At 36.7% G+C, this 12,447-nt stretch overlaps 1 protein-coding gene and 1 non-coding gene across 2 annotated transcripts; one reads left to right on the top strand and one right to left on the bottom strand.

Annotated features, from left to right (window-relative positions):
• Positions 1 to 2,958: 2,958 nt before the first annotated feature.
• Positions 2,959 to 4,589, top strand: LOC141695756 (uncharacterized). Its single transcript, XM_074499976.1, has 2 exons — positions 2,959 to 3,705; positions 3,747 to 4,589. Exons 1-2 carry the CDS (start codon positions 2,959 to 2,961, stop codon positions 4,587 to 4,589), a joined length of 1,590 nt encoding a protein of 529 aa, XP_074356077.1.
• A 7,751-nt stretch (positions 4,590 to 12,340) lies between these two features.
• Positions 12,341 to 12,447, bottom strand: LOC141709183 (small nucleolar RNA R71). Its single transcript, XR_012569773.1, has one exon. It is a non-coding gene; the product is annotated as a small nucleolar RNA R71 (small nucleolar RNA).

Below are 12,447 nucleotides of genomic sequence, written 5' to 3'. Positions count from 1 at the left end.
GCTTGATTGGATGATTATTAATTGCTTCTACAATGGATTGGGTGCTACTTCTAGACCCATGCTTGATGCAGCATCAGGAGGAGCCATGTGGGCTAAGAGCTACTATGAAGCTTATGAACTTATTGAACTGATGGCTGCTAATGAGTACCAGAATCCTTCCCAGAAACTGACTCAGGCGAAAGTCGCATGAATTCTGGAGTTGGACGCAGCTATTGCTATCGCTGCCCAACTTAAGGCTTTGATAATGAAAGTGGACACTTTGGATAATTATGGAGTGAATCAAATCGCTAGTGTTTGTGAGCTTTGTGCTGGTGCCCATGAGACTGATCAGTGCGTAATTTCTAGTGAATCAGCTCAGTTCGTGTGCAACTTTCAGCGATCGTAGCAACCAGTGCCAGCCACCTATCATTCCAACAACCTCAATCATCCTAATTTCAGTTGGAGCAATGCTCAAAATGCGGTTCAACAGCCTTATCAGCAGTACCCAGATAAACAGTACAACCCCCCTGGTTTTCAACAACCATAGTATGCACCTAGACAGCAATTCCAGCTGAAACAAGCCAATGAAAAATCTGAATTAGAGGAGTTGAAGCTTATGTGCAAGAGTCAAGTTGTTTCTATCAAGACCTGGGAAAATCAAATTGGGCAAATTGCCAATGCATTGCTAAATCATCAGCCTGGTATATTACCTAGTGATACAGAAGTGCCAGGAAAAAGTGAAGCTAAGGAGCAGGTAAAGGCAATCACTTTATGGTCTGGAAAGGTTGCGAATCCCGAACTCAAGAGTTGACTGAAGAGAATACTGCAACATACACCCATGAGGGACCAACAGACAAAACAAACCTATCCCTAATAAAGCGCTACTTCAAGGCTCCGCAGAAATATAAAATCAATTAAGTGCTTATTCATGATGCGTACAAGAGTTCTCGCTGGTAAGAAAGAATGATTGTTCAGGGATACTACTTATCTATTGTTTATAACCATTTAATTTTTGGAGCTAATTTATATAGTTCATCAGTCACTGACAACCGGCTAATGAAAGCATAAACTGTAGTTGATTATATGTACTTGACAATCTGTTGTGTTAACCAACCACACATACATACATTTTTGTAAAGAGAGGAGAGGAAGAGAGAGAAAGAGAGAGAGAGAGAGAGACTAACCAAAATACTGTCATAACCAACAAGATGAAGAAGAGCATACTGCAACATACACCCATGAGTGACCAACAGAAAAAATAAACCTATCCCTAATAAACCAATAAGGATTCTTAGGATTATACCCCATCATTTCATCATACAAAATATTACCCAATTGGCGAATAATTCCACTACACCATAGATGGCCTATCGCAATGGTTTAATCATGCATGTTACAAAATTATGTTACCTTAGGTATGCTCATCTTAGCCTACCGCAACGTAGTATTTTTGATGTTACCATAGCCTTTAAAACATGTTACTATAGCTTCAAAGTGTTACATACGAGTAACATGTGGCAATTTATGTTACAATAGGGTATTAATGGATAAAAAAGTAGTATATTTTACAAACAATTAAATATATATAATTATTTGACATGAAAATTAATCAATTTTTATAATATAATTAAGCAAAAATATTAATATTAGTTAAGATTGATAAAATATTTTTTTAAAAAAAATTTATAAACTGTATTAATTAATAATTGATAAATTTTTATCAATAAAAAATTTAAAGACAATTAAAACTTAATTTTTTTTTTAAAAAAAAGAGATGAAATTAGCTGGGCTTTTTCAGGCGGGCTCAATTTTTTTGGAGAAGCGCTAAAATTTCAGACAAATTAACTTCTCCCTCTAATTTCATTCTCCCTCATTCTCTCTCTCTCTCTCTCATTCTCTCTCTCCCAGTAGCTATTCTCTTTCATTCCTCTCTCGAGCTAGGGTTTCTAATTGGGGGTAACATTTTGGCGAAGCTGGTCACATTTTGGAGAAGCGGGTCACGGATTGGAGCTAGGGTTTCTAATTGGGGTTTCAAATCAGCTTGCGGTTCAACATTAAGGTACTACATCTCTCTCTCTCTCTCTCTCTCTCTCTCTCTCTTTCTCTCTCTCTCTCGTTCTCGCTCTCTCTGATTTTGTGTATCTCTCTCTCTCTATCTCTCTCTCTCTCTCTCTCGCCCCCTCTATTTCTGTTAGTTTCTTCTCTAATTTGTTACATGCGTGTTTTTATGTATTTTATACATGTATATGTATGTTACATGCATGTTTTTGTGTAATTTTAATTGGAATTGGGGTTTTTTATTTTTGTAGATCTGTAAGTGTGATTTTTGTATTAAATTTGTTTCTCGATATTTGCTTTTTATCCGGTTGATTTTCATGTTAGGCTTTAGTTATAACTTACATGTAAATCATCGTAGTCAAGTGGATATAATTGATTGTGTAAGTAGATATTTGTTGTCTCTATAATGCAATTGTTAATGAGTATTTACATTTATGTTAATTTGGCCTTTATTCCTGAGAGTTTCAACCCTTTACGAGTATTTAAATTTTTGTTAACATCAACTGTCACAGTTCGGTAGGTAGGAGGAGTGGGATAATACGGAAATGGGTGTATGCACATCTATATTCATGGTCATATAAAATGGATTCGATACGTATAATCTAATATGGATTTACGATTTCAGGGCTGCGTTGTTATGCTGTGTTGTTATTAATACGTATAATCTATAATATTGGTTTAGGATTTCACTTCTGCGTTGTTATTAGTACGCATATCTAATATGGGTTTAGGGTTTCACGGTTGTGTCGTTATTAGTATGTACAACCAATGAAAAGGAGAACATAAAATATTACCTCGGTCTGCTTAGGGCTTCACGGCTGCGTTGTGTTGTTAGAACGTATAACCAATATGGGTGTATGGTTTCACGACTACGTTGTTTTCTTTTAGGAATATAACATTATTGTCCTATTTTCTATAGTGATGGACGATGATCTAAGTCAATGGATAACCCTTCCAAAATACAGTACACCTTACATTAAGGGGATAAAGGATTTTTTAGAAAATGCATTTCCCAAATTTTCCGTAGGCGATGAAATGTTGTGCCCTTGCAAGAATTGTAGAAATGGCAAGTGGCATACTCAAGATCTTATTTATGATCATCTTATTTGTCATGGCCCTTGTCCATTGTATGCGAATTGGATTTGTGAGGTTTCGAGCAAAGATCATAGGATAGATATTGAACGGGCAGAAAATATGGGTTTTGAAGATTCCTTTACCTTCGGAGATAATTTGGATGAGATGTTCCATCGTACTAATGATACTACTGGACCGAATGATGATGCCAAAAAATTTTATGGCCATCTTGAAGAAGGAAAGCAGCCCTTATATCCGGGCTGCAAAAAATTTTCCCGCTTAAGTTTTATCATTAGGCTGTACTCTTTAAAGTGCATTCATGGGATTTCGGAGTCGGGTTTCGGGGATTTATTAGAGCTGATAAAAGATGCTTTTCCAGAAGCACACATTCCTTTGTCTTTTAATGCGGCAAAGAATGTTATTAAAGATTTAGGGCTCGATTATCAAAGGATACACGCCTGCCCCAATAATTATATGCTGTTTTGGGCTGAAAATGAAAAAGAAGAAAATTGTAAAACTTGCGGTGCTTCAAGGTGGGTCGTAGTGGAAAAAAAAGGCGCCGTGGACAATAATGAGAAGAAGTTAATTCACAAGGTTCCGGCAAATGTGATGCGCTACTTTCCACTCAAAAAAAGGTTGCAACGCATGTTTATGAGCAAAGAGTTATCAGAACTGATGTTATGGCATGCAAAAGGTCGAAAAAGGACGGCAAACTTCGACATCCCACTGATGCAGAGGCTTGGAAGGCATTGGATGCTCGTTATCCTCAATTTTCATCCAAGAACAGAAACATCAGATTGGGCCTAGCCGCTGATGGTTTCAATCCTTTTCGTACTATGAACATAAGTCATAGTACTTGGCCAATTATTTTGGTTAACTACAACCTTCCCCCCTCGCTGTGTATGAAGCAAGAGAATCTAATTCTCTCGACACTCATATCTGGTCCCGAGTCTCTGAAGAATAATATAGATGTCTTCATGCAACCTTTAATTGCTGAACTGAATGAGCTATGGGAAGTAGGCATTGAGACTTATGATGCCCTTACTGACCATACTTTCAACTTGCGCGCTTCTTTACTTTGGACAATCAGTGATTTTCCCGGGCTAGCAATGCTATTTGGATGGAGCACAAAAGGAAGACTAGCTTGTCCAGTTTGCAATTATGAAACATCCTCTATGTACCTAAAACATAGTCGGAAAATGTGTTACATGGACCATAGGAGATTTCTCCATCCCGAACACCCATGGAGGCTTGATAAAAGAAAATTTAATGGTCAAATTGAATTGAGAGGTTTTCCAGAGGTTCTAACTGGAACAGACATTGAAGAATTATTGGCAGGATTTGTAAATCATTTTGGGGGGAAGAAACCAGAGAAGAAAAGAAAGCGCCAAAAAAATAAGATTAAGTCGAATTCGCCTTTCAAGAAAAAATCAATATTCTTTGATCTGCCTTATGGGAAGCACAATGTCTCGACATAACCTTGATGTTATGCACATCGAGAAGAATGAGTGTGATAAAGTACTTGGCACATTGCTCAATATTGCTGGAAAAATAAAAGACCATATAGCAGCTCGCCTAGATTTGCAAGAACTTGGCATCAGAAAGGTCCTCCATCCTGTTCTATCAAGTGACGGGAAACACCTTGAAATAAGGGCTGCGATATTCGACATGACAAATGAAGAGAAAGATTTATTCTGCTCTGTCCTTAAAAATGCTAAATTGCCATATGGAAGTGCCTCTAATATCAGCCGGTGTGTGCACATGAAGGAGAGAAAGGTATCTGGCTATAAGAGTCATGATGCTCACTTTTTCATGCACTACTTATTACAATTTGCAGTGAATAAATCTTTGAAACCGGAGGTTGCAGTCCCTTTTATCAGATTAGGGGCCTTCTTAAGAGGTATTTGGAGTAAAGTCATCGACTTAAGTGATCTTAAGAGGCTGCAAACAGAAATAATTGAAATTATTTGTCAATTTGAGACTATATTCATTCAGGCTTTTTTTGATGTGATGGTCCACCTTTTGATTCACTTGTGCCAAGAAATTGAATTTGGTGGACCGGCCCATGTTCGAAGCATGTGGCCAATTGAGCGCTATTTAAATAAATTGAAATCTTATGTGCGGAATAGATCTAAACCAGAGGGATGTATCGCCGAGGGTTACCTGGCCGAAGAATTCTTGATATTTTGTTCAAGATTCTTGGGTGGCCATGGAGGATCAAAAATTACCAAGGCTGCAAAATTTGAAAGTTTTCCAGAAAAAGTAGAATTTCCTATTGGTTCACGCAGAAATAAAGATGGAAAGGCTGTGAATTTAGTTGAAGTTGAATGGATGGCTATTCATCGTTATATTCTATTCAACTGCGGGAATAAAGAAATTGATAGTTTAATCGAGTAAGATTCTAGCTACTAATTGTGTTTAACTGTTATAGAATTAGAACCTGTTTTGTCTTGATTTTTAACTAGGTAATTGTTGTAGGGAGCATCGAATCTTAATAGAAGGACAAGCCAAGTCAAAAAGATACAATCGTGAGAGACAACATTCTGAAGATTTTTGGAAATGGATGAAGGGGGAGGTCGGAAAAAAAGATAACATTTCAAAGGAATTGGAAGTGCTTGTAATGGGCCCTAATCAATCAGCGTAGAAGTATAGTGGTTATGTACTTAACGGATATCGATTCCATACAAAGTACCGAGATGCTAAATGTACAACCCAAAATAGTAGGGTATTTCTAATTGCTTTGACTACTAGCTTTGCTAGTTCAAAAGATCAAAATCCACTGGTCGGCGATGTCAATTACTACAGAACAATTGAAGAGATTTTTGAAATTGATTATTGGGGAGAATTTTCTGCAGTGGTGTTCAAGTGTTGTTGGTATAAGGAAGAGAAAGATCTATATGGGTTAACTCGAGTTAATTTTAACAGATTATGTCAGAAGTCTGATCTATATGTGCTAGCTTCACAGGTGCAGCAAGTCTTCTACGTAGAAGATCCTACTGAAAAGACGATGTATAATGTTATAAAGAAATTGCCAAGGGATTGGTGCGATGTCGAAGCTGAAAATGCAAATGAAGAAGCCGAGGATCCAGTTTTACATGATTTACACACTAGTGTTCCTCTAGAAACAGACACGGATATTAACTGGTGCAGAGATGATGTCCCAACACGACAAGTCCCCATCAAGGCTAGAACAAACGAAGAAACTACTTAAATTTGTAATTCGAAATATGTAACTATCAAGGGCCTAGTTTCTGATGTATCAACTGTTAATGAAGTGACTTCTTAATTGCCTAATTTATCATGTTTTAATGTATTTTCTTTTAATTAATTAACTTGTTCTTAATATAATGTTCTGTTAGTTTTAAATCTGCCCTGCTCTTTATGCGATCGCTTCTTAATTTAGAGCATTATTAAATTTATTGACTTGCATGCTGCTCTTTTAATGTTTCTTTTAAGTGTTTATTTTTAAGTGTTTTTTATTTAAGTGCCATGTCTCAGATTATTTTAATGATTTCATCTAATTATACTTTCTCAATTTTTTGTAGGATGGCATACATAAATCTCAGGTTGTACCACCAGGGTGAGTTTCAGCCTACACGGTATGTCGGTGGTAAAGAACTGATTATAAGGAATATCGAAGTAGATAGGTTTTCGTACCCTGTATTGATGGATTATGTCAAGGATAACCTTGAATATTCAGAAATTGGAGGGATTTATATGAGAAAAGGTGATAAGCAAGGGGGTGGCAGTTGGTGGCCAATGATGTGGACTTGTGTTCATTAACTGCAGGAGCTGCAGACGGTGAAAATGTTGATTTTTATCTTGACAATGTCGTTTATAGCACTATGGAACCAATGGATCAGATGCAGCCATTTGTAATAATACGGCCAAGAAAGGATATCTTAGCAGGTAATATATTAATTTCATTTCAGAAATATACCTTAATTGTAGGGTCATCAGAAATATATAGGTGTTACTATATTTAGATTTTATTCAAACTCGTAATTATTGTTTTTATGTCTTTATAGCTAAAAAGCAAGTCAAGCGGCAGTTTGTAACCACTCATCAACTACAGCAACAGAAGATGAACAAGAAGGCAAACCAAGTTGATAAGGCTGGGAAGAGGAACTCAAAGAACTTTCCCCTAGAGGGTACTCGGAAGTCACCACGGCTTTCTAGAGTGCAGGAAATCGCTGATGGTGATGATTGTGAAACTCCTCCAAGTGTTAGGAGGAAGTTGAGCTTACATGATACTCATGAAGATGAGCGTATGGGAGAAAATGAACTGGAGGTTAGCATATAATTCAGTAATACCTATAATTTTCTTGTTAGATTATTGTTGTTTAAGTACATGTAAGTACATGTATGTAACCCCTTTATTAATCCAGTAATTCCGTCATACCTATATTAACATGAATTTATGTGAAATTGCAGAAACTACCCCCTCCACCTCCTCTAACGGAGTATGAAAAACTGAGAGCTGTCACAGTAAAGAGGAACAATGAAGTATTTTTTGCCCTCAATCTTCCTACACTCTCTTCTGAAGTGAGAAACTCAATCTTAAAAGATAAATCCAAAAAAAAGAAGCATGTGCAAGAGGGGAGCGATGAAGAATATGATCCAGCTGTGGATCTTGAGGATGGTGGATCGGGAACTCAAAGGAAGGCTGCTAGTAAGGATGGTGGATCAGGAACTGAAAAGGTATGTCATAAATGTCATAAAGCTATCATTTTCACATTTTCTAAATTCTTCCCCAAATGTTTCATCGGGGTTGATAGTTTGTAATTCATATATACACAAACATTGAGTTTTACATGATTTATGTTTCAGAGAGGGAAAACTGAGAAAAGCAAGGTGCTTATTGGACGTGGACCAACAACACGGTCACGAGCCAATACTGTTATATCACAGAAGCAAGGAACCGAGGATGCTACTGATAAGGAAAATCAGTCATTATCACATATGGAACCTGCAGAACCTCTGATTCAGCTACCGTCTATTGAATCAAATGGTTTAATGGAGGCTTTTTGGGCTATGCGAAAGCGCCAAAAGGAAGCAGCTGCAGCGACATCGAAGATTTCTCCAAGTACAACTGCAACTACAAAGACTGCTACAGAAAATGTTGTTGAAGAAAATGTTTTTCCGGACATTGAAGAAGAGGAGGAAGCAGGTATCTTCTTTCCTTTATTTATGATTACATAAACTGATTATTTATAAAGGAATTATTCCTTTAAGGCCCCTTAAAGAATACTCACTTTGAGGCTACCCACATTCATATATTTTCCATAATTGATTAATTTGCATCAGTTTAGTAAATTACTTATAATTGAGGTTAATTGGCATAAGGTTATTTATGTCATTTAAGTTAATGAAATTGTGAAGTTGACCATGGTTAATTATGTGATAGATGTAAAACTTCTTGCATAAATTTAATTAGCATATGTAATCTATAATGCTGTTAATTGTTATTTGTATTTTTATATAATTATTAAAACACAACCCCCATGAGAATTAATGTATTCTTTATGACAGTAGGTCCTTTAGAGTGTCCAGAATCCAAGGTATGCGTTATCTATATTTATCATTTTAAAAATAAGGGCTGCTTATTATAAAGACACCCATTAAAAAAATAAAAACTAAAAATAAGACATCTTTATAGATCAATCTTTGAAATACGACATATTAGAAAAACACCCATAAATATAATCAAATTTATTATAATATTCCTACTTTGTTTGATTTTCCTGCAAGTAATTTTTGCTCATATGTAGTTGAAGTTCCTAAAAGGCTGAGAGGACCGACGAGGATGGATAGGGTTCATACCAGAAATATGGACCATCGAGTTGTCCTTCAGATGAATGAAAGGTTCCAGCCCGTTTCAGATGAGGACAAAGTAATCTCTGAACTTAGTAACTTCTTGGGGACACTCGCAAAATGATGCGTGTCATTTACCTATGTTTCTTGGCGTGATGTTCCGAAAAATTTGAAAAATACACTGTGGAATTATGTCAAGGTATCACATACATTGTTTAATTATCGTGATTTATTTTTCTGCAACATTACCTTTGATTAACTGTACTTGTGTTCTTTATTTTGTTGACTTTTTCCAGCAAAGATACATTATACCTGATGAATGTGAAACATGGGTGTTGAAAACCATTCAGTCATCTTGGAAGACACGTAAGAGCCGAATTAAGAAGGCGCATTATAAAGCATTTGAAACTGATGAAGAACGGATGGAAAATAGGCCAAATGATATTCCCCTTGAGAGTTTCAAGATGTTGCTGAAGTACTGGAATGATGAAAGCATTAAGGTTTTCTAATTCCCCTTGCACTTTCATATTTAATTATGTATTTATATTTGATCTAAGTGACATAAAGGTATTTCACATTTTTGTAGAAAAGAGCAGCGACAAATGCAAGAAGTCGATGTCAGTATACAGACACACACACTACTGGTCCAAAGACTTTCGCACAAATTCGAAACAATATGGTATGGCCAGAATCTCAATTACGCAAATTAACCTCAATAAGCTAGTTGTTACGCAAATATATGAATGTGGGCAGCCTTCTGGTTACATATATTACTATATATCTAGAAATTAATTTCTATATTTCTTTTGGCTAACTTGTTCATTTTTGTCAGAAAAAAAAGGCAAAGATCAGCGTCCACCACCTGAAGCAGAGGTTTTTGTTGAGACTCGTGAGCGTACTGATGGTTGTGAGTGTAAGACCAACACTGAAGAAATAAAAAACAAGATTGTAAGTGTTTTTTATTAATCTTAGTGCTTCTGAATATCCGTTAATGTCGCAAGATGGTTAATTAGTTGTGTTTTATGATTTATTTGGTGTTTAGAAGTTTTATTTATGTACCTGCATGCATTTTTTATTTAATGGTTACTAATTATGAATTTAATTGGATTAAATTGTTCGGTTATTTTGAAATTAGTTAGTGAAGCATTTAAATTATTGTGTGACCGAGTGTTCGTTTATTTTTCTGGTATGTAGAAAAAGATTAAGGAAAAAATCAGTACGAGCGAAGATCCCAACGAGGAACTACTTTCTGATGGAAAAAAACATGGGCCATCTTGGCTCCATGGAAGATGTCCTGATGCTGCAAAAGGTTACTCCAGTACTGCTGGTTCGACAAATACTTATGTACAGGAGTTGGCAGGAAAGATAAAGCAGACTCTGGTGAGTGAAGTCGAGGCATCGATGACAAAGAAGGTACAAGAAGAAGTGGATATGCAAGTCAACAAGAAGGTGCAGGAGAATATGGCCTGGTTACTTAAGAAAATAGCCGACGCAAATCCAGGCATCACAATCAACCATCAAGATTTCAGCACAACCAGTGATAATGACAATTACCTCACACCAGTTACCGGAGGCTCTGGACTTTAGATTTCAGATGTGCACCTTTTTACATATCTTATTTTGAGTACTAGTAACAAGTGTTATCGTACTAGCTTTTGGATGTTTATTTATCGTCCTAGACTAAGTAACTGTTCTTTGGAGTATGTGGAGTATGTGGAGTTGGTGAATTGTGTGAAACCGCAGTATTTGGTGGGGGTTTGTGAAAACTGATATGGAGTTTGGTTGAAATTGTTTATTTGGTTGACTTGGATGAAAAACAGATTTTATGGCATGTTGAATTTACAAACCATTCCTGTCAATTTTTTTTTTGAAAACTATGTTACATTAGGTACTAAAAATGTTACAAAGAAATTGGTATAATACAAAACATTACTGTTACAATATGCATCAAAGGTAACATTAAAGTATGTCTATAATATCACATTATGTATGTTATCTTTGCAAACAAATAGGGCCCCAAAATGGGGCCCACCAGCGGGCCCTACATGTGGGCCCCATTTTTTTTTGAAAATTCTAAGTCCAAAGGTAACATACATATTGTGATACTATAGACATAGATTAATGTTACCTTTGACAGCTATTGTAACATAAAAGTGAATGTTACAGCAGGGCAAAAGTAATGTTACCTTAGGGGCCAAAGGTAACTCGAAAAAAAAGCAACTTAATTTTTATGTTACCTTAGGCCTTTTTCTGGCTGTGGTAACACTTTTTTGGGCCTGTTGTAACATTTTCTTGGTGTTGCTGTACGCCATTTATGGTATAGTGTTCAACAGATTGATAACATATGTTAACATACACCTTGCCTTGCTATATGTGAATTCATCGATGTGGAAGTTGAAATAATTCAAGAAGAGAATGTAACTGAAGATCTGAGGGGTCGAGGTTAGGGATTTAACACCTGAAATCAAAGAGAGAGAGATAAAAATGAAGTTTAAAGGATAATAGGTAAGAGATGAACCCTAATTGAAGTTTAATGAAAAACCAAATCCCTAACTAAGAACATCCCAATATAAGCCTTAATTACAAATGTAAATACATATAAGTGTATAGATTGAAAGTGGTGGCTAGAGAGAGTGAAAGTGGTGACTAGAGAGAGATTAGCCGCGGAGAAGGTACTGAGAGAGAAAGTCGACTGAGTGTGAACAGGGTATAGTGAGAGAGGGAACGACGATTGTGAGTGTATTCTGCAAATTTCAAATTATTCTCAAATTGTGCGTGGTAATTGATAGTTTATGTGCTTTCCATCAGTGGTCGTTAAAGTTCATTAACTCAGACATTGTTACTTATCTGTTTCCTTGTCTTGTTTCAGGTACTCTACTGAGGGTGTATGCATACGCATTCACGTACTCGTAAGAGAATACTGGATAAAGTCGAGGAAGAAGTTGTGGTAGTTCGTAAGGAAGTTTTTTAGGAAGAAAAGAAGGTAGAAGAAGAAGAGAAAGTCGAAGAACCAGTTGTAGTAGCGATGGGAGATCAAGCATAAAATCTGAAGGCTTCGATGGACTATTCTCAGCCTAAGATTAATGAAATTCAGTCAAGCATCATCAGACCGGCCATCAGGGCTAACACTTTTAAGATCAAGTCAAGCACGATTCAGATGATACATAACTCAGTTCAAATCGGGGGTTCCCCTACTGAAGACCCCAACATGCACATCAGGGATTTCATCGAGATCTGCGACACTTTCAAATTCAATGATGTGACTGAAGATGCTATCAAGCTACGCCTATTCCCATTCTGTCTGAGGGACAAGGCTAAGTGTTGGTTACACTCTCTACCAGCAGGTTCTATCACCACTTGGGAGGATCTTGCGTACAAGTTTCTCACTAAATTCTTCCCCATGGCGAAGACTACTGCAATCAGGAATGCTCTTACCCAGTTTGCTCAGCAAACAGGGGAACCTTTGTGTTAAGCTTGGGATCGAGATAAGGAGATGCTAAGGAAGTGCCCACACCATGGCAT

This window comes from Apium graveolens, chromosome 2 (genome assembly GCF_009905375.1).
Source record: "Apium graveolens cultivar Ventura chromosome 2, ASM990537v1, whole genome shotgun sequence".
NCBI lineage: Eukaryota > Viridiplantae > Streptophyta > Magnoliopsida > Apiales > Apiaceae > Apium > Apium graveolens.
This window is presented reverse-complemented; position numbering and strand designations above follow the sequence as displayed.

What these genes read in the sequence shown, in the direction of transcription:
- LOC141695756 (XM_074499976.1), top strand. Translation starts at nt 2,959, where the DNA reads ATGGACGATGATCTAAGTCAATGGATAACCCTTCCAAAATACAGTACA. An exon ending in AGAAGAAGTTAATTCACAAG is followed by an intron (nt 3,706 to 3,746) that starts GTTCCGGCAAAT and finishes ACTCAAAAAAAG; the next exon opens with GTTGCAACGCATGTTTATGA.